This window comes from Indicator indicator, chromosome 40, assembly GCF_027791375.1.
Source record: "Indicator indicator isolate 239-I01 chromosome 40, UM_Iind_1.1, whole genome shotgun sequence".
In the NCBI taxonomy this organism is placed as follows: domain Eukaryota; kingdom Metazoa; phylum Chordata; class Aves; order Piciformes; family Indicatoridae; genus Indicator; species Indicator indicator.
Window position 1 is genome coordinate 884,154 of NC_072049.1, and position 21,709 is coordinate 905,862.

At 54.2% G+C, this 21,709-nt stretch overlaps 1 protein-coding gene across 4 annotated transcripts; it reads left to right on the forward strand.

The window, feature by feature from the left end:
* The first annotated feature begins 744 nt into the window (after nt 1-744).
* Nucleotides 745-21,510, forward strand: RPRD2 (regulation of nuclear pre-mRNA domain containing 2). Of its 4 annotated transcripts, XM_054396973.1 has the most exons (11): nt 745-964; nt 4,180-4,309; nt 5,596-5,696; nt 6,943-7,020; nt 8,652-8,704; nt 9,605-9,731; nt 10,705-10,880; nt 11,911-12,196; nt 16,715-16,990; nt 18,041-18,244; nt 18,820-21,510. In XM_054396973.1, the coding sequence occupies exons 1-11, from the start codon at nt 745-747 to the stop codon at nt 21,498-21,500; spliced, it is 4,332 nt and encodes a 1,443-aa protein (XP_054252948.1). In that variant the 3' UTR covers nt 21,501-21,510. The 4 variants fall into 4 exon arrangements, with proteins under 4 accessions (XP_054252948.1, XP_054252950.1, XP_054252949.1 ...); XM_054396975.1 differs by lacking the exon at nt 18,041-18,244; XM_054396974.1 differs by lacking the exon at nt 6,943-7,020.
* Nucleotides 21,511-21,709: the final 199 nt, after the last annotated feature.

Sequence of the window (21,709 nt, forward strand, 5' to 3'; positions counted from 1 at the left end):
ATTTTTTAAGTCAAAGCATCGTTCCGCTTCTTTTTGCTAGGGGAGGGGTGGGGGAAGCTGCTGCTGGAAAAAAGGGAAGGGGGAAACGGTGCCGTCAACGGTGCTTCTGAGGGAACAGCGCTGGGGGGGGAAGGACCCGCCTGCCCCTCCTTTATTTGTGCAATAAACTGATTTTCACTTGAACAGGAAGCTTTTCCAGCACCGCCGTTGTACCCAGTCCCCGCGCTCCGCTGCCGGCCGGGGCCGGCCGCCATCTTGTCCGGCGCAGGCGCAGGCGCGGCGGGCTCGGGCGGGGCTGCGCAGGCGCCTGCGGAGCCGGGCGCAGGCGCGGCAGGGACGGAGCAGGCTCCGCCGCGTCCCGTGTGAGGCAGCCCGGCACAAAATGGCGGCGGGGGGGCGGGCGCTGCGCGCGGGGGGGGCCGGCCGGTGACCGTGTCGTCAGCCGCCGCCGCCTCCCGAGGCAGCGGGACGCGCCTGTACGTGTTCAGGGCGAAAGGTCGTCTTGACGCCGCGCCGCTTCCCGCCGTCTCTTCCTCGGCTCGGCGTAGCGCGGCCGCCGCTTCCCCGCTTCCCGCCGCCGCGGAGGGCCCCGCCGCCGCCTCCTCCTCCTCCTCCTCCTCTTTCTCCTTCTCCTCCTGAGGATCCGCCGCTTAGGCCCCGCCGGGCTGAGAGCGGAGCGGGGAGAGTCGCGCCGCCGCCGTCGCCGCCGTCTGTGCGGCCCGGCTGGGCGAGCAGGGCGGGAAGATGGCGGCGGGCGGCGGAGGCGGCGGCCGGGCCTCCTCCTCCTCCTCCTCGGCCGCCGCCTCCTCGTCCTCGGCCGGCGCGCTGGAGGCCTCGCTCGATAGGAAGCTACAGGCAGTAACCAACACGATGGAATCCATCCAGGGCCTCTCCTCCTGGTGCCTGGAGAACAAGCGGCATCACAACACCATCGTCTACCACTGGATGAAGTGGCTGCGTCGCTGTGAGTGCGGGGCAGAGGGGGGGGGCGGGACACGACGACACCGGGACCGCGGGCCGTGAAGCCAGGGAGAGACCGGGACCGGAGACCGTGGAGTCTGGGTGGGGCGACGTGGGACGGATAGCCGGGGACCGTCCGTTACGCGCGGGCCGGTGCTTGTCCGTGTCCCCGTACCCTCGTCCCGCTTCACCCGGTGCCTGCCACAGCAAGAGCCGAGGCTGTCGGCTGCCACTGGTTGCAGTTAGGGGTCTGCAGTGGGGAAGAAGATGGGGAGCAGCGTATGTGGCTGTTTTGAAGGTTTTGGACCCAACGTCAAGCAGTGAACTGAAATTTGATGTTCTCTGATCACTCGGGGATCTGTCAGCGTTGCGTGAAGCCTGGGTTGCTGCTCAGCATCACCTTGTCACGCTTAGATAAACCCAAGTTGTGTGTCTGCACCGTTCATGGTGGCACCTTCATCCTCCGGAACTCTGCTTGTGGTTCTCTAGGTTCTCCTCAAATGTTATTTTGAGAGCTGGGGAGAGGGTACAGGGGACGATGCTTCCAGCATTGCAGAGGCAAGGGCCTATGGTGCCCCCTTCCGCGGGCACAGCAGCCTGGTGTGGGCATTCAGAAGTGTTGGGTGCCAGTGTTTTGGTGACGCTGTGGTGAGTGGGAAAACTCAGGATGTTTTTCTGTATAAACACAGTGGTTTCTGCTGTTTTGCTGCCATGTGAAAGTTTTGCCTGTTGGCATGGGAGCTTTGCAGGAAGGTGAAGGTGATGTGCCCGTCCTAGAGCCTAGCTTTGTGCTAACCCTTTTGTGAACTTTGGGCTAGTTGCTCTTCTCTGTCAGGGTCCCTTTTGCAGAAGGTGGAGAGCCCTTTTCCCCCAGATTCTGATTTATGTTTTCTCCTGTCCATGCACTGCATGATTAAAGAAAGTAAGGTAAGAGTTTGAGGGCTGTTCTCTGGTCTATACCCACCTGCTGGTGAGGAGAAGTTGGCCCTGGTCCATCTTGCCTTGCTGTTGTTTTCCACCTCTGCTGGAAATCCTCTGACAGCCCTCATCACCAGGAGGGTTCTGTGAGGCTGTCCTTGCTCCTCTTCTCCCTCTTGCCTTGCACACATCCCCTCCAAACTAAATCCATCTCCTGCCTGTCCTTGGGATGTGAAAACGCCTCTGGACTTCGTGTCCCTTGTCATAGTTGCCATTCTGGCTCCCTTTGAGCTTCTGACATCTTGCTCTCGATCAGGCTCAGCCCAAGGCAGCTGCCCCATCCCTGCCTGTACCTCGGTACAGCTCCTCACTTTGCCCAGCCACTGGCTTATAGAGCCAGTGACTCTTCTTCCCTGGACTCCTGCCCCTTCTCCATGGCTGGCATTCAGCTCTTGGCCAAGGCAACTGAGCTTCCAGAGAAGCTGCTTTGGCGTTGCCCCTACATTACTCCTTCCCTTCTTCACAGAAGTTATTTAGTTGTTCCCACCTGATGCTGTGTCCCTTCCTTGGCTGCTCATGTCCACTCCTGGGCTGTCAGATCCTGTGCCTCAGCCTGAACCTCTGGTTTTGTTTTGTCATTTTGTCATTTTGTTTTGTCAAAGCCTTGTTTCAAGGCTTTCCTTCTACAGCCCTCACAAAGATCTCCTCTCAATACCTCTCAATGCTTGTCTAAGTTCCTCCGTGAGCATCTTATCCAAGGTACCACCTAAACCAACCCCTGACAGTGGCCGTGATGCTGCTGTACCCCGGACCCTGATGATTTCATTACTTCCCACTCGTGTTTTTTTCTTTTTCCTGCTTTTCCGCCTCCTTTTCCCATTCTCTGCCACCAGGACCTCGCAGCTTCCACCCATGTTCTCATATGGGTGGTGGTGTGTCCATCTGTGAGTTAAATTGGACGTGTTGTGCACAGGTTGGTGGAGTTGGTGGTGGTCCTGGAGTTGAGCAAGGAGCTGGGCTGGGTTCAGTTACAAATCCCTGTTTCTTGTGGATGTTTTCTCTCTGATTTAAGCCAAGACAGGCCAAGAGAGGTCATTCAGCCCTCAGACAGGAACAGCTGCATAACGTGGTTAGAACCCCTTGCACAAAGTAGATCTTGGACCCAAAGGTGTTTGATTTTTTTTTTTTTTAATAGAATCATAGAATTGTTTGGGTTGGAAAAGAAGACCACCAAGGTCATCAGGTCCAACCATCGACCCAGCACCACCAGGGCCACTAAACCATGTTCCCAAGTGACTTTGTGCAAAGGACAAGCTGTGAGGGGTGATGACTTCAATCTGGAAAAAGCTGGATTGAAATGAAACAGGAGGAAATTCTTCCCCATGGGGGTGGTGAGACGCTGGAACAGGCTGCTCAGAGAAGCTTCGGCGGCTCCAAAGCTGGAAGTCTCCAAAGCCAAGTTGGATGGGGCCTCCAGCAACCTGATCTAGTGGAAGGTGTCCCTGCAAGGGCAAGGGGCTTGGAACTAGGGTGACCTTGAGGGTCCCTTCCACCCCAAACCAGTCTGGGATTTGTGTGCCTCCCAAAAACTGGTGCCTGATTGGTTTTAAATCACACATTGGAAAGGACCATCCAGGCAGCAGAGTCTGAGGAACTAAGAACACTTAATAAACATGTTGATAAACCTTGGTTAATTAGCAGGAGGTGTCTGCAGGGCTGGTAGTAAGTGTGGGCTACTCCCTAATAACGCTGCCTGTCCCAGAGACCACTTCAAGCCATTACAGCTTAAGAAAAGGGTGATTTCTAGGTGTTGGCTTTTAGAAAATAGGAATAAGTGGCTCCTAAATGATTAAGTGAGTCAGGAACCCAAGAGGTGATGCTGGAGCTTGGGCAAGCAGAGCAGATCCATGCTTGGGAGCTGTTCCCCCTCAGAAGTTGGTGCTGGTTTGTGTCTGAGCTCCTGCTGTGAGCGATTCTGAGCTCCTGCTGTGAGCGGTTCTGAGCTCTCTGGCTGTGACCTGCTCTTTCAGGAGGACAGGGATGCAGGCACAATGGCTTTTTGGGTCCTTTCTATGCCCAGGCCAGAGGCAGATCTTGATGTTACCAAACGTTTTTGTTTGGGGAAGAGAAGTCTCCTAAGTTGATTTTTTTCTCTCCAGCCTTCACTTTTGGCCTTTGGATGCTCCATTGACAGAAGTGCTGCAAACCCTCCAAAACCAGGCACATAAAATGTTGTTATCAAGACACGGCTGGTGTGACTGCTTCTACCTGATGAGCCTTGACTTTCCTTTCTGTCTTTAGCTGCCTTTCCTCATCGGCTGAACCTTTTCTACTTGGCCAACGACGTCATACAGAACTGCAAGAGGAAGAACGCCATCGTCTTCCGCGACACCTTCGCCGAGGTGCTCCCGGAGGCAGCCTCGCTGGTGAAGTAAGTGACACAGCAGGGAAAGCCTGAGTGGCCCTCCAGAATGGGAGTGCATCTCCTGACATCTCCAGGCTCTGTAGAAACGTCAGCAAAACTTCAAGAGCTTGGGTTGGACCACCGGGTTTGAGCTTCTGCACGAGGGGCAGGTGTGGAGAGGGTTAATTCACAGCGGGAGGGGGGAGTTATCCTAGGAAGTGGGGAAGGGGCAAATCTTGTGGTGTGCAGGCACCAGCAGTTTGTGCTGCTGCTGGGAGGGGACAGGGGGAGACTCAGGGAAGCCCTCACAGCAAAGAGGGGTGTAAACAAGGAGATCTTCACGGTCCACCATGTGAACCACCGTGAGAATAAGCATTGCAGATGCCAGTCTGATCCCTCTCTGAGCTGCTGTATGCCTGCTCTGCTGCTAAAATGCTTCTCTTGAAGGTAACCAGCTCTCACAGGGAAACCTGTTCCAGTGTCTCCCCACCCTCATTGTGCAGAACGTCCTTCTGATGTCCAGCCTAAATCTCCCCATCTCCAATTTCAAACCTCTGCCCCTTGTCCTATCACTGCAAGCCCTTCTGAACAGCCTCTGCTGTAGGTCTCCTGATATTGAAAGGTAGCTCTAGGGTCTCCTTGAAGCCTTCTCTTCTCCAGGCTGAACAGCCCCAATTCTTTCAGCCTGTCTTTGTGTGAGAGGTTCTCCAGCCCTCTGATCATCTTTGTGGCCCTCCTCTGGCCCTGCTCCAGCAGGTTGAAAGGTTCAGGTGGTCTTTATGAAGGTCCCTCCTGACCCAGATGGTTCTGTGAAGCACCCTTCCCCCAAGGTGCTGCCAAAGGTTGTGGTGCTGCCACTTTGCTCTGGGGTTTTGAGCTTGGCCATGGTGCCAGCTGCTACCTAGATCCCACAGGGAGCAGCTCTGGCAGCTCTGCTTTCCAGCTGGAGTTTGTGATCCTGAGCTGGAGTCCTCTGGGCAGGTTAATAGAATGGTTGAGGTTGGAAGGGAGCATAAAGTCCATCTGGTTCCAACCCCCTGCCATGGGGAGTGACACCTCCCCCCAGCCCAGGTTGCTCAAGGCCTCATCCAGCCTGGCCTTGAACACCTCCAGGGAGGGAGCAGCCACAACCTCCCTGGGCAACCTGTGCCAGGGTCTCCCCACCCTCACACTACAGAGTTTCTTCCTAATATCCAGTCTCAATCTGCCCTCTTTGAGCTTCAGTCCATTCCCTCTGGGATTATCCATTCCAGAATCACAAGTAGGGGCAGAAGAACCCCCACCAGCTCTGCTCTTCTTTTTTTTTTTTTTAGGGATCCATCAGTTTCCAAATCTATTGAAAGAATCTTCAAAATCTGGGAGGACAGGAATGTGTACCCCGAGGAGACCATTTTGGCACTGAAAGAAGCTCTGAGTAAGTTACTCACCCTTTGCATTTCTTCTCATGCAAACTAACCTGGGTGGTGAAACAAAATGTCTCTGGAGTCATTGAGTAAAGTGAGTTTCACCTGCGTGGTCTGTGCTTCCTGCATTTCCACCCAGCACAGGCTTTGAAGCAGTGAGTTGCTTTTCCTGGTTCATCTGAATTCACAGCTTTTGTACCTTTCTAAAGCCAGCTCTGACTCCTTTCACGTAAGCTAGAGCAGTTCCAGCTGAGAGTAAACAGAACATGAGGGGAAAAGTGCTCCTACAAGTCCTTGAACAAGGTGCCTGGGTCAAGGGCTTGTGTCCCTGGCTCTGCCTGTTGGGGTCCCTGGCTCTGCCTTTGAGTCCACTTCAGCAATAGGTTGGTTTTACTACTAATGTTTGTGGAGTAGGAAAGAGGCTGGAAGCAAAACTCAAGGGTGAAGGGTCCTTGAGTACCTTCTCAACTCTGCTTCAAAGCCCAAGTGGCCTGGGAGCACCCAGAGGGAATCCAGCCCAGCCATTAGCCAATACTCAAATACTTGAAGGGAAGGAGTCCATGGTTTTGCTTCACTTGGTCACACCACTGAGAGCTGAAGGTGCTTCAGGAGGTCCTCACAGATGGCTCTTGAGAGCCAATTGTCCTGCAGGCAGGAGAGAGGCAATGTCTGGGGTTCAGGCTGTGGCAGGTGGAAAGGCTTTAGCTGGGTGTTGCATGTGGAGCAGTGAAGTTCAGGTGTATGTTCTGAAATGCCTGATTTTTGTCACTTGAAACCAAAAATCCTTCCAGTTCCTTCTAAACCAGGTGTTGTGGCTGTCTGCCCAGCCTGAAAGACTTGCCTGGGAAGGCTGATGGAAGAGCTGAACTGTGTGGGGAGATTTTTTTTTTTTTTGGTTTTGTTTTGTTTTAGTTTTTTTTTTTGTTTTGTGGGTTTTTTTCCTTTTTCTTCTCATCATGACTGCTTTTTCAGCCCTCTCAGTGTAAGGGCAAACAGAAACTTGATTTAAAACTGGAAGACCACCCAGCAGGTTGCTGTATTCCTGAGTAAACTTAAGGTTCTCTTGGGCATCCAGCAAACTCACCAAAGGAAGTTGGTCAAGGGATTTTAAAACAAATTTCTGTTCACTCTGACTGTCTGGCACAAAAAAAAGAAAAAAAAACAAAAAAAAAAAAAAAAAAACAACACCACAAACCCAGAGATTTCTTAAAGGAATTCCCCTAATGCCAGACTGCAAAAAAATGAAATGTTTTCCAGGTACCACTTTCAAAACTCAGAAGCAGCTGAAAGAAACTCTGAACAAACAACCGAATAAGCCGTGGAAGAAAGCACAAAGTAAGGAACCAATGTGAACTCTGAACTGATGTAGAAAGAGCAGAAGAGAGGCTGGCCCAGGCTGGGCAGAGTACCTGGAGAAATCACAAGCCAGCAGCACACATCTTCCAGGCTTGTCAAAGTCCTTCCAGGCTGGCTTGGCAAGGCCTTTCCAGCCTTGTAGAGCCCCTTCCAGGCTAAAACTGTAAAGCACCAAGGAGTTGTGGCTAAAGAACCACTTTTTAAAGGAATGAAGTGAGGAAAAGAACTAAATATGAACAAGGAGGTTGTGGACAGTAGAGGAAAGAGCTGGTGGCACCTCTTGGAACTGGCATTAGACTGATGAGAGCTGGAGAGAAGACAGAGACACATGTGCTGTGGCAGCAGGAGGTGACAGCTCCTTTGTGCTCAGGAACACAGGAGCAGCAGCAAACTAGGTGCTGAGAGAAAAGCAAACTGGAAGCTGGCAGTGCAGATAAAGAACTTTGGCATCTGAGAGAAGAGTCTAGCAGGAAACACCTTTGTAATATCCAGATCTGCCTGATGTCCTCACACACTAAAGCCTTGAGTGGTCTGTAGAGCCAGGTGGTAGAACCTTAGGTGTGAGACCTGCTGAGGAGTGCTGAGTTCAGATGATGGACAGAAGGGTTTGGAAGCTTTTGTGGCGTGGCTTAACACCAGGAGCTGCTCTCCTGTACACAAACATGTTCTGCTCAGCATGGGTGAAGGGCTTGGGTGGTTCACTTAGCAAAGGTTCTCATGGAATGGGTTGGCTTGGAGAAGCCCTTTAAGCTCATCCAGTACAACTCTTCTCTAACTCCACCAAGGCTGAGGCTAAGCCATGGCCCTCAGCACCACAGCTCTGCGGCTTTGAAACCCCTCCAGGGATGGGGATTCAGCCACCTCCCTGGGTAGCCTCTTCCAGGCTTTGAGAACCCTTTCAGTCAAGAAGTTTCTTCTCATGTCCAACCTAAACCTCCCCTGGGGCAACTTGAGGCCATGTCCTCTTGTCCTGTCACTTATTCCTTGGGAGAAGAGCCCAACCCCACCTGGCTTCAGCCTCATTTCAGGGAGCTGTAGAGAGCCAGAAGGTTTCCCCTCAGGCTCCTTTTCTCCTTTGCTCCTGCTCTGTCCCCAGACCAATGGATTTAGTGTCTCTTGAGGTGGGATTCCTTCCCCCACCTCTACAAATCACACACCAGAGTAGATGTGTGAGAGTTTAAGGTTGAGAGCCTAGGAAGGACCAAAGGGAGACCCCATCCAAAGGCAACTGGGGGCTGTGTCAGCTCTCAGGAAATCTCATCCTAGAGAGGGCTCAGCTCCTTGGGTGGAGCTGCTAGATGGAGCCTTGCAGGGCCTTGCCTGCCATGTGGAGCTGCAGCAGGGCTGCACAACACATTCCTACAGACACCACTGAAAGCAGGAGGATCATTTGTTGGCCTGGGTGTGACCATGTCCCCCTTAGCCAACAGCCAGAGCATTGAGGTACATCTGTGTCGAGGGGAAAGTGTCAGGAGTGACAACAGCCTGCAAGTCTTCTGTTGAATTAGGTTAAATATTTGTTATTAGAAGTGTCTTTTTGTGACTTGTTTGCAGTCCGGGTTGAGTTCCTCAGTGTCTTGATAGTTTGTCTTCTGTCTTTATTCCAACAGCATCCACCAACCCAAAAGCTGCTTTGAAGTCCAAGATTGTTGCTGAATTCAGAGTAAGTCATGGAATCCTAGAATGGCTCATGTTGGAGGGGACTTCAGAGATCATCTGCTCCAACCTCCCCACCATGACACCTCTCAGCTAGACTCAGCTGCTCGAGGCCTCAACCCACCTGGCCTTGAACACCCCCAGGGAGGAGTCATCCACAGCCTCCCTGGGCAGCCTGTGCCAGAGTCTCACCATCCTGGCACTGAAGAACTTCTCCCTCAGCTCCACTCTAACCCTGCTCTGCCTCAGCTTCAAACCATTCCCCCTTGGCCTCTCTGTAGACACCCTCATGAAAAGTCCCTCTGCAGCCTTCCTGCAGAATCCCTTCAGGGATTGGAAGCAGCTCTAAGGTCCCCCCAGAGTCTTCTCTTCTCCAGACTGACCAACCCCAGCTCCCTCAGCCTGTCCTCAGCAGAGGTGCTGCAGCCCTTGGCTCATCCTTGTGATTTCCTTTGGACTTGCTCCAAGTCTGCAAGTGGAAGCATCCAACCTCCTACTGATACCTCTGTGACCACTAAACCATGTCCCCAAGTGCCACATCTCATTTGTTTTGCTCAGTAGAAGGCATTTGTTACTCTGAGGGTGGTGAGAGCCTGTCCCAGAGAGGTGGTAGAAGCCCCATCCCTGGAACCATTCCAGGTCAGGACGTTTGGGGCTCGAGTTGGGGATGTCCCTGCTCCCTGCAGGAGCTTGGACTGGATGAGCTCTGAAGGTCCCTTCAACCCAAGCCATGATTCCTTTGAATTACAGCCCTGCCCTTCCCTGAGCCCTCTGCTCTGTTCACCTTGGGGTTACAAAGCTGGGGATCCACAGGGTTGCCTTCTGCTGTCACCCTCAGCTTGGTTTGTCCATCAGCTCTTCCAGGGAATGTGCTGAGGATGCTTTTCCTCTTTGATTTGTTTTGCAGCCCCAGTCTCTGATTGATGAGTTGCTGTTGTATAAACGCTCAGAGGATCAGATAGAGCTGAAAGAGAAGCAGCTTTCCACCATGAGGGTGGATGTGTGTAGCACAGAAACACTTAAATGCTTAAAAGGTAAAGACATCCAGAACCCAACCTAATCCAAGGAGGGAGAGGTTTTAGGAGCTGCTGGGTCTGTTGAATCAGGCTCTGCCTGTGAAAGCTGAAATTTCACACCATGGTTAAGAACCACCATACAGGAGCCTAAAAGCTCCAAATGTTCATCTAAATCTCACATGTGGTCTAAGTCTAAAATCTTCAAATGTTAGCTTGAACCTCTTCATGGAGATCATCTCCACCAAGCTCCCTGCTCCATCAGGGCACTCACTGCAGCATTCCTAGGAGCACAGTGGCCAGAGGGGGTTGGAAGTTCTCCAGGGAAGGAGACTCCACAACCTCTCTGGGCAGCCTGCTCCAGGCCTCCAGCACCCTCACACCAGAGAATTTTCTCCTCCCGTTCATTAGGCTCCAATTTGTGCCCCTTGCCCTGTCCCTGGGTACCACTGAGCAGACTCTGGCCCCAGCCTCTTGCCCCCCACAGCCCCTTTAGCTCTTGCTGAGCTTCAATCAGATCCCCTCTGGGGCTGCTCTTCTGCAGGCTCTCAGCCCCAGGGCTCTCAGCCTTTGCTCCTCACAGAGCTGCTCCAGGCCCCTCAGCAGCTTCCCAGCCACCACTGCATTCTGTGCAGTAGCTCCCAGTCCCTCTGCATTTGGGAAGCCCAGCACTGGCCCCAGCCCTCCAGATGAGGTCTCCCCAGGGCAGAGCAGAGGGGCAGGAGATCCTCCCTTGGCCTGCTGGCTGCTATCTTCTGAATGCCTCCAGCAGACTCTTGAGGCCTCCTTGGCCTCAGTAGCCACAATTCCATATTAAGAGGAAATGGAATCCATGAGTGCAGCCTTTGGACATGCGTGTTGGCAGTCAGGGTAACTCATTGGACCTCCAAGATTTTGGAATATGGAACTTCCTACTTGGTGCTGTTGGGGGCTTGCTTTTGGAGCTGATTTCCCATTTGGCAGCTTATTTCTGTGCTGTCAAATCTCCTTGCAGACAAAACAGGAGGAAAGAAGTTCTCCAAGGAGTTCGAAGAAGCCAGTTCAAAGCTGGAGGAGTTTGTGAATGGCTTGGACAAGCAAGTGAAGAACGGCCCCTCGCTCACAGAGGCCCTGGAGAACGCTGGCATCTTCTATGAGGCACAGTATAAGGAGGTCAAGGTGGTGGCAAATGTGAGTAACCTTGGTCCTACATGCATGTGAACTGGAAGAACAAAGCAGGCAGAAAGGGACCTGGGGGTGCTGGGTGACAGCAGCTGAACATGAGCCAGCAGTGTGCCCAGGTGGCCAAGAGAGCCAATGGCATCCTGGCCTGCATCAGGCACAGTGTGGCCAGCAGGAGCAGGGAGGTCATTGTACCCCTGTACACAGCACTGGTTAGGCCACACCTTGAGTACTGTGTCCAGTTCTGGGCCCCTCAGTTTAGGAAAGATGTTGAATTGCTGGAGCATGTCCAGAGAAGGGCAACGAGGCTGGGGAGAGGCCTTGAGCACAAGCCCTATGAGGAGAGGCTGAGGGAGCTGGGGGTGTTCAGCCTGGAGAAGAGGAGGCTCAGGGCAGACCTCATTGCTGTCTACATCTACCTGAAGGGAGGTTGTAGCCAGGAGGGGGTTGGTCTCTTCTCCCAGGCAACCAGCACCAGAACAAGAGGACACAGTCTCAAGCTGTGCCAGGGGAGGTTTAGGCTGGAGGTGAGGAGAAAGTTCTTCACAGAGAGAGTGGTTGGCCATTGGAATGTGCTGCCCAGGGAGGTGGTGGAGTCCCCATCCCTGGAGGTGTTCAAGAGGGGATTGGACGTGGCACTTGGTGCCATGGTTTAGATAGGCATGAGGTGTAGGGTGACAGGTTGGACTCGATGATCTTTGAGGTCTCTTCCAACCTTCTTGATTCTATGATTCTATTCTATGATTCTATGATTCAGATAAGCAGAGTGAAAACAACTCCGCCAAAAAAAAAAAAATTCCCTTCCCAAACCAGCAGCACGGTTGTCAGAACATGGAGTGAGAGCAGTTTTGAAATCGCTGGGAAAAGGTTTAACTTCCCCTTTCTTTGGGTGCAAGTCACCCTGGAAAGCTGAATTCTTACTGCAAAGACTTCACAGGGTGCAAAAGATTGTGAATTCAGAGGAAACTTCCTCAGGGAGGTGCCTGACACGTCCTCTGCTCCTGGAAGAGCCACTCAGCCCCATGCCTTTTCCTTTCAGGCCTATAAAACGTTTGCTAACCGAGTGAGCAACCTGAAGAAGAAGCTGGACCAGCTGAAGGCCACCCTTCCTGACCCAGAGGAGTCTCCTGTCCCCTCTCCCAGCATGGATGCCCCATCTCCAACCGGCTCTGAGTCCCCATTCCAGGGGATGGGGGAGGAGGAGGCCTCCCGGTCTCCAGCGGGTGGAGGTCGCAAGCCAGGATCTCCGGAGGCCGTGACGGATAACAGGGATGTGGAGGACATGGAGCTGTCTGATGTGGAGGATGATAGCTCCAAAATCATTGGTAGGTGCTGTGGGGGCAGCAGGGGGGGGGGGGTGGAAGGCACATGGAAGTGACACAGCCCTTTCCAGCCATGTTTGGGATGTGGTCTTGTAGGGCTGGGAATTGGTGCTGTTGGGCTTCCATAGATTCATGGAATGGTTAAGGTTGGAAGGGACCTTAAAGGTGATCCAGTTCCAACCCCCTGCCGTGGACAGGGACACCTCCCACCAGCCCAGGTTGCTCAGGGGCTCATCCAGCCTGGCCTTGAACACCTCCAGGGAGGGGGCAGCCACAACCTCCCTGGGCAGCCTGTTTCAGGGTCTCCCCACCCTCACTCTCAAGAATTTCTTCTTCCTCTCCAGTCTCAATTTGCCCTTTCAACTCAAAGCCATTGTCCTTCATCCTGGCACTCCCAGACCTTGTCAAAAGTCCCTCTACAGCTCTCCTGTATCCCCTTCAGGCACTGGAAGGCTGCTCTGAGATCTCCCTGGAGCCTTCTCCAGGCTGAACAGCCCCAACTCCCTCAATAGGGGAAATTCTCCATCCTCTGATCATCTTTGTGGCCTCCTCTGGACCCTTTCCAACAGTTCCATGTCTTTGGTGGGGGTGAGGCAGCAGAACTGGAAGCTGTGCTGCAGGTGTGGTCTCATCACAGCCAAGGGGCAGAATCCCCTCTCTGGTCACACTGCTTTTGATGCAGCCCAGGACATGGTTTCCTTCTGGGCTGCACACAACCATTGCCAGCTCATCTTTTGATCTTCTGCCACCCTGAACAAAGCAGGAACATCCCAATGTCACCATGGTGGTTCCCATCTCCCAGAGTGCTTATCAGGTTGTGGGGATCAGACAGGCCAGGTGATGAGCATCCTGCTGAAAATCATAGAATCAGGCAGGGTTGGAAGGGACCACAAGGATCAGCCAGTTCCAACCCCCTGCCATGCCCAGGGACACCTCACACCAGATCAGCCTGGCCAGAGCCTCATCCAGCCTGGCTGCAAACACCTCCAGGGATGGAGCCTCAACCACCTCCCTGCACAACCCATTCCAGGCTCTCACCACTCTCATGGGGAAGAACTTCTTCCTCACATCCAGCCTGAATCTCCCCACTTCCAGCTTTATTCCATTCCCCCCAGTCCTGTCACTACTTGAGATCCTAAGAAGTCCCTCCCCAGCTTTCTTGGAGCCCCCTTCAGATACTGGAAGGCCACAAGAAGGTCACCTCAGAGCCTTCTCTTCTCCAGACTGAACAGCCCCAACTCTCTCAGTCTGTCCTCATAGGAGAGATGCTCCAGCCCTCTGCTCATCCTGGTGGCCCTTCTCTGGACACCTTCCAGCATGTCCATAGCCCTCTTGTAATAGAGGCTCCAGAACTGGATGCAGTACTCCAGGTGGGGTCTCCCCAGAGCAGAGGGGGAGAATCACCTCCCTTGCCCTGCTGGCCACACTTCTCCAGATGCAGCCCAGGCTCTGGTTGGCTTTCTGGGCTGCAAGTGCACATTGACAGCTCCTGGTGAGCTTCTCATCCCCCAGCACCCCCAAGTCCCTCTCCTCAGGGCTGCTTTCCAGCCAGTCCCTGCCCAGCCTGGATTTGTGCTTGGGATTGCCTCAGATGCAGGACCTTGCACTTTGTCTTGTTGAACCTCCTGCAGCCTGTCCAGGTCCCTCTGGATGGATCCCTTCCCTCCAGCCTGTCCAGGTCCCTCTGGATGGATCCCTTCCCTCCAGCCTGTCTGCTGCACCACACAGCTTGGTGTCAGCAGCAAACCTGCTGAGGGTGCACTCAATGCCTCTGTCCATGGCACCAACAAAGATGTTGAACAAGCCTGGTCCCAGGACTGATCCCTGAGGGACTCCACTTGTCCCTGGCCTCCACTGGAACATGGAGCCATTGACAGCCACTCTTTGGGTGCACCATCAAGTCAGTTCTTTATCCATCTGGTGGTCCACCCATCCAACCCATGTGTCACCAGTTTGGAGACCAGGATGTGGTGTGGGACAGTGTGGAAGGCTTTGCTCAGGTCCAGGTCAATGCCATCAGTTGCTCTCCCCTCATCTATTAATGTTGTCACCTGTTCATAGAAGGCCACCAGGTTTGTCAGGCAGGATTTGCCCTTGGTGAAGCCCTGCTGGCTGCACCCAATCACCTCTTCACTATGCTTCTGTCTCAGCAGTGCCTCCAGGAGGATCTGCTCCATGATCTTACCAGGCACAGAGGTCAGACTGCCTGGCCTGGAGTTCCCTGGTTCTTCCTTCTTCCCCTTTTTGAAAATGGGAGTAATGTTTCCCCATTTCCAGTCTGTGGAGACTTCCCCTGACTGCCAGGACTTTTGGGATATAATAGAGAGGGCTTTAGCAACCTCCTCTGCCAGTTCTCTCAGTACCCCTGGGTGTATCCTTTTGGGTCCCATGGACTTGAACACTTTCAGGTTCTTCAGGTGATCACCAACCTGATCTTCACTTATGATGGGCAGTTCTTCCTCCCAGTCCCTGCCATTTGCTTCCATGACTATTCCAGGAGTGTGGCTGGAGGCCCTTGCAGTGAAGACTGAGGTAAAGAAGTCCTTGAGAACCTCAGCCTTTTCCAGGTCCCTTGTGACCATTTCACTGTTTCCTTTCTGAGGGGCCCACACCTTCCCTAGGCTTCTTTTGACCATTCATATACCTGTAGAAATTCTTAGTGTTCCCTTTGCCCTCCCTGGCTAGATTCAATTCAAGCTGTGCTTTGGCTTTCCTAAGCAGGTCTCCTGCTGCTCAGGCAGCTTCCTTACCTGCCCCCATTCCAGCTGACCTTTCCTCCACTCCTTGTAGAGCTTCCTTTTAAGTGATAGTGTGTCCAGCAGCTCCTTGCTCATCCAGGCAGGCCTCCTAGCATTCTTCCCTGCTTTTCTCTTTGTTGGTATACATTGCTCCTGGACACAGAGGAGGTGGTCCTTGAATACTGAGCAGCTGTCCTGGGCCCCTCTTCCCTCTAGGGCTTTGTCCCACCACACTTTGGCCAGCAGATCCCTGAAGCCATCAAAGTCTGCACACCTAAAGTCCAGGGTCGTAAGCTTGGGATACGTCCTCCTGGCTGCCCTGAGGATCTTAAATTCAACTGCTTCATGGTCACTTCATGGCAGCCAAGGCTGTCTCTGAGCCCCACATTGGTCACCAGCCCTTCCCTGTTGGTGAGAACAAGGTCCAGCACAGCACTTTTCTTGGTGGTTCCTCTACCATTTGGAGGAGGAAGTTATCATCTCTGCAATGCAGGAGCATCCTGGGATTGCTGGTGCCTTGCTGTGTTGTGCCTCCAGCAGATGTCAGGCTGGTTGAAATCACCCATGAGGCCCAGGGCTTGTGACCTGGAAGGCACTTTCTGTTTGCCTGTGGAGGGCCTCATCTGCTTGGCTCTGCTGGTCAGGTGGCCTGGAGCAGACCCCTACAGTACATCTCCTTCCCCTGTCTTGCCTTTCATTTTAACCCATACACTCTCAACCAGCTCTTCATCCTTCCCCAGGTGGAGCTCCACTGATTCCAGCTGCTCACTGACATAGAGAGCAACACCTCCTGTGTCGGTGTGAGCTGAAATTCCTCCCCCCACCGACAATAACCAGGCTAGCTCAGTCTGGAAGCAAATGAAAAGCTGTATTTACAAGCAGATGAAATGCAATGAATATGTACAAATATACAAAATTCACAACATTCACAAATATATACAATCAACAGAAAAAGCACAACCGATCTCCCTTTGCTTCCCCCCAAAGGGGACCCTTCCCAAAGGGGCCTCCCTCTCCCAGGAGCTTCCCCCCCTTGCACAGAAAGCAGAGTTAGTTAAACAGAAAGTTGTTAACTTAGCTGCCAAGGTCAGTGTGTTATCTTCAGCCAGAAGAGAAGAAGAAACAGCAGCCAGACAGCCCAGCAACTGCCCCCACTGCAGAACGCAGAATGTGCAGAGTGCCTACTTTGTTTTGGGTAATAGTTCTTAAACATTTCTATTTATCCAATGGAAGTGTTTAGAACAATCAGTATTTTGCTTTCTTACACCCAGTAGTGACTTATTTACATTCTTTCACTTTCTCTGTTCTGAACTTTGCAAGGAAAAATTAAAAAGACAGTTTCAAACCATCACACCTCCTCCTCTCCTTCCCTGCCTATCCTTCCTAAAGAGCTTGTACCCATCTATCCCTACATTCCAGTCCTGGGAATCATCCCACCAAGTGTCAGTAATAGGCACTATGTCATGGCATCCCAGCAGCACAGTGGCCCTTAATTCATCCTCTTTGCTGCCCAGGCTGTGTGCATTTGCCCAGAGGCACTTCAGCTGGGCTGGCCCTGTCCTCCTCTTGTGCCAACTCCCCTTGATTTCCACAGTGTCCTGGTGCATCATCCCTGGCTTGCCTCAGGGCAGCAAGTGGAGAGCCCTCACTAGCTCTCCATCCCTCTGCCTCTGGTGAGCTGCCCCTCTGTTTGTCACTGGCCAGCAGGAGACTCTGAACCCCTTCCCCCTGCACCCAAAGCCATTCTTGACTGACAGTTCTGCTCTTGTTCCCTCTGACGCAGTGGAAGAGAGGAAGGAGAAGCAGACAGCACCAGCTGCGGTGTCCACCAAGACTGAAAGTGTCCCCAAAGTGGTTCCTTCAAGCACAGCAGCTGGCACCACCTCAGTGACAGTGACGATGCCTGCCACGACCCCGGCAACCCCTCCGGCGCCCAAGGCAGCGGGCACGGCGCCCATCCCTCCCTCACCAGCACTGGCCTTGCCCAACCTGGCCAATGTGGACCTGGCCAAGATCAGTTCCATTCTCAGCAGTTTAACTTCCGTAATGAAGAGCACAGGTGAGTGCTGAGGCTCTCCCAAGTCCTGGGGCTAACAACTGAGCTCTGGTTTGTAACCTCTTAAAGCTTGAATTGTCTCAAAATAAAGATGAATGAGTTAGTGCTTAAATCCTCGAATCCCAGCGTGGTGGGGTGGGAAGGGAACCCTGGATGTCATCTCCCCCAGCCCCCTTCTCCAGCAGGGCACCCACAGCAGCTTGCCCAGGAGCACGATGGTTAGGGGTGGGCTGGAAGCTCCCTAGACAAGGAGACTCCACGACCTCTCTGGGCAGCCTGCTCCAGGCCTCCAGCACCCTCACGCCAAACAACTTTCTCCTGCTCAGCTGCAACCTCCTGGGGTCCAGTTTGTGCCCCTTGCCCTTTGTCTTGTCCCTGGGCACCACTGAGCAGAGTCTGGCCCCAGCCTCTTGCCCCCTTTAGCTCTTGCTGAGCATTACTCAGATCCCCTCAGGGGCTGCTCTTCTCCAGGCTCTCAGCCCCAGGGCTCTCAGCCTTTGCTCCTCACAGAGCTACTCCAGGCCCCTCAGCAGCTTCCCAGCTTCCTCTGGACTCCCTCCAGTAGCTACCAGTCTCTCTGCAACTGGGGAGCCCAGCACTGGCCCCAGCACTCTGGATGAGGCCTCCCCAGGGCAGAGCAGAAGGGCAGGAGATCCTCCCTTGGCCTGCTGGCTACAATCTTCTGAATGCCTCTTGGCCACCAGGGCACCTTGCTGGCCCATGGGCACCTTGTTGTCCCCTAGCACTCCCATGTCCTCTGCGGAGCTGCTTCCCAGACAGTCACCTCCTCACCTGTGGGGTGAGGTTGTTCCTCCCCAGGAGCAGGACCCTCCTCTTGCCCTGGTTGGTCTTCATGAAGTTCCTCACCCTTAACTCTCAGCGTGGCCAGGCCTCTGCATGGATAGGTTGCTGCTTCAAAGATGTGGCTCAGTCTCTGTTGGCTTCAGGACCCTCTCCTCTCTGACCCTCTGGAGCTCTGCCTGTGTCTTTGGATAAACTGAGCCTGGAAACTGATGACACAGCGTATGTGAGTGGTGTCTGCTTCCATCCTAGGTGTCAGCCCTGCCTCCAGACCTTCTCCAGGAACCCCAACCAGTCCCACAGCTCTCACGAGTGGCCTGAAGACTCCCATCATGGGGACTCCATCTGCTCCTTCAAATCCCTTGGCAAATATTCTCTCCAAGGTGGAAATAACTCCTGAGAGTATTTTGTCTGCGCTCTCCAAAACCCAGACTCAGACTGCACCAGCGCTGCAAGGTACTGGGGTGGGCTTTGAGGCAACACTTAACTGGGGATTAGGTGGCAGTGGCCACACTGGGACCTGCTGCTGAGCTCATCCTAATTCCCAAAGGAAGGGAGAAGAACTCATTTGGAGTTTCTTTCATCTCTGGCAAGTGCAGATTCAGAAACTGAGATGGTTAAGAAGAAGTTCTTTAGAGTGAGAGTGGGAAGACCCTGGAATGGGTTGCCCAGGGAGGTTGAGGATGCCTCCTCGAGGTGTTCAAGGCCAGGTTGGATGAGGCCTTGAGCAGCCTGGGATGGTGAGAGGTGTCCCTGCCCATGGCAGGGGGTTGGAGCTGGATGATGTTTAAGGTGCCTTCCAACCCAACCCATTCAAGGATTCTGTGACCAAGTGGAGCCTCTGGTGAAAGTTTGCACCTGGCTGGGTGCTGACCTCAACATTCACACTGCCAAATCAAATGGTTTTCCTAGGTAAAACACGATGTAAGGAGAAAAATCTGTGGGGCAGCAACCCACAGGAGATGCCTCCTGTCCCCTTGGGTTGTCTCTTCTCTTACCTGAGTGCCTGAGCCCAGCATTCTTTGTTCCAGGTCTGTCATCCCTGCTGCAGAGCGTGGCTGGAAACAGCGTTCAGTCGAGCGACACCGCATCGCAGAGCACTTCGGCCTCGCCAGCCAACACAACTGTCCCTTGCCTGAAGGGGAGGAATGTTCCACCCAATCCTCAGTCCTTCATTTCCAAAGGTTTTGGTTACTCTCCAAACTCATCTACTGCTGAGGTCTCCTCCACTTCAGTTAATAAGGCTTCTGTTGGACACACCCCAGGGCTGTCAAGCTCCGGTTTTAAGCCGCCAACCAATTCCCTGGGCTTTTCCAGCTCCCACCCTACCAGCCCTTCATCCCTTTTGCCAACAGAAACCACCTTGGCTCAAACCTCTGAGATTTCAAAGGCAAAGCTGGAATCTGAACCCCCTTCTCCGAGCCTGGAGATGAAGATCCACAATTTCTTGAAGGGAAATCCTGGCTTCAGTGGCCTGAACTTGAATATTCCCATTCTCAGCAGCTTAGGGTCCAGCATCACAACAGAGAGTCACTCATCTGACTTCCAGCGTGCTCCTACCAGCACTTCCATGGATAATGTGGATGGAACGCCGGTGCGGGATGAGCGGAGCGGGACACCCACCCAGGATGAGATGATGGATAAACCCTCATCAAGCAACGTCGACACCATCTCCTTGCTCTCCAAAATCATGAGCCCTGGCTCCTCTACTCCTAGCAGCACCAGGTCACCTCTGCAGAGCCGGGATGATGGATATTCCCAAGAGCTTCCCAATTCTGTGCACACCTACCGACCCTTCAGCCTCGGCAGAGAGTCACCAGCTGGTCTGTACAAGCAGCCTGCAGACAGCATGGAGATGCCCTCGTCGCTGGGGATGGACTCTTCCCAGGAGAAGTTTTACCCCGACACCTCTTTCCAGGAGGATGAGGATTACCGTGACTTTGATTACTCTGGCCCACCGCCCTCGGCCATGCTGAACCTGGAGAAGAAGCCCACCAAATCTATCTTGAAATCGAGCAAGCTCTCCGACACCGCCGAGTACCAGCCGGTGCTGTCCAGCTACGGCCAGAGGTCACAGGAGTTCGGTGTGAAGTCCTCCTTCCCACAGGCCATGAGGTCCATCCTGGATCAGAGCGAGAGCTGCGACCCGCTAGCAGCATCCCCCGGCATGTACGGGAGCTACGGCCTGAGGGGCAGTGACTCTGCCTCAGATGGCTCCCCATCACCCAGCAAGAGCGAGGTGTTCTTCACCCCAGACTCCAACCACAACAACCTGAGCAAGTCAGGGGTGCACTCTGGCCTCTCGCAGAAGCAGTACCCAGACTCCCCCCACTCGCTTTCCCACCGCTCGCTTTTCTCTTCTCAAAACGCCCTCTCCAGCCCTGCAGGCCGAGCGCCGGCAGCTGGTGTGGAGAAATCCTTGGCTTCTTCCATTTCTGCCACCTCCACCATCGAGTTCAAGAACATGCTCAAAAACGCCTCCCGCAAGCCCTCTGACGAGAAACATTTTGGCCCCATGTCCAAAAGCAGCTCTGGAGATGGGGTGAGTTTGTCCGGGGCTTCCAAGGGCGAGCCAGAGGAGCACTACCGCATCGAGACCCGCGTCTCCTCCTCCTGCCTGGACCTGCCCGACAGCACGGAGGAGAAAGGGGCTCCCATCGAAACCCTGGGCTACCACAACGCCTCCAGCCGCGGGATGCCTGGAGAGCCCATCCAGACTGTGGAGTCCATCCGGGTGCTGGGCAAAGGGAACAGAGGACACGGGCGAGAGGCAAGCCGTGCAGCCACAGGCTGGTTTGAGATGGGCAGCGGCGGAGGCGCCTTCGATAATGGCCCCTCGGCCACGGCGGAGCTTCCTGGCATGGGTGGGTTCCCAGCGCCCTACAAGGAGCACGTGGCCCCCTTCCAGGAGAGCGTCAACAACTTCCGCACCAACAGCTTCAGCCCCGCATTCGAGCACCACCTGCCTCCACCCCTCGCGCCGCCCCCCATCGAGCACGGCGCTCCCTTCCCGAGGGACCCGGTGGGGCCTCCCGCCGGGCCCCCCCCTCCTCCCGCCAAGGACCACGGCAGCCTCTTCCCGAGGGATCACTCGGTGCCCCCTCCCCGCATGCCGTCGGTGGATCACACCAACCCTTTCTCGAAGGAAACCTCTGCTCCGCTGTCCCTGCCTCTCGGCGTCCCACCTCCTCCTTCTGTGGAGCACGCTGGGGTCCCCTTCCCCACGCCCCCACCACCCCCTGTCCCTGGGGAGCATGCCGGGGTCCCCTTCACTACCCAGCCGCCGCCAACCGGGGACCACAGTGCTGGTGGCCCTCCCTTCCCCGCGCCTCCGCCCCTAGCGGTGGACCACCAAGGGACGATGAAAGAGCATTTCCCTGTGCACCCTGCGCCCCGGGAGCCCTCGGCACAGCCCCAGCAGCGGGACCACACTGCAGCCCCCCTGTCCCGCTCCCGCGAGACCGTGGGGCTCACTCCCCTCCCCAGGGAGCAGCTGGGGGCTGCCCATTCCATGGGGCCCCCAGCTCACAGGGACAGCGGCCGTGGCGGTGGGGCAGTGCTGGTCAGGACCCCCCGTGCTGACTTCAGGCCACGGGAGCCTTTTGTTAGCAGAGATCCCTTCCATAGCCTGAAACGGCCCCGGCCACCCTTTGGCAGGGGGGGGGCCCCTTTCTTTGCCCCAAAACGCCCCTTCTTCCCCCCCAGGTACTGAAGCTCCTGAGCTAATGCAGCTGGAGCAGCAGAGTTGCTTTTTTCACTTGGATTTCCCTAATTTTTTCTTTTTTTCTTTTTTGTGCCCTCCAGAGCCCCCCCCCCTATAACCTTCTCCTAAATTAAACATTTTTCTCTGCTTTTTTTTTTTTTTTTTAATGGTTATTTCCCCAAGAGAATAGAAACAAAAAAACAAACAAAAAAAACCAA

Excerpts from the sequence above, each read along its gene's own strand:
- RPRD2 (XM_054396973.1), top strand. The coding sequence starts at position 745 with ATGGCGGCGGGCGGCGGAGGCGGCGGCCGGGCCTCCTCCTCCTCCTCC. Across the intron at positions 8,705-9,604 it reads AGATTGTTGCTGAATTCAGA|CCCCAGTCTCTGATTGATGA; the intron begins GTAAGTCATGGA and ends TTTGTTTTGCAG. Across the intron at positions 16,991-18,040 it reads TTCCGTAATGAAGAGCACAG|GTGTCAGCCCTGCCTCCAGA; the intron begins GTGAGTGCTGAG and ends CTTCCATCCTAG.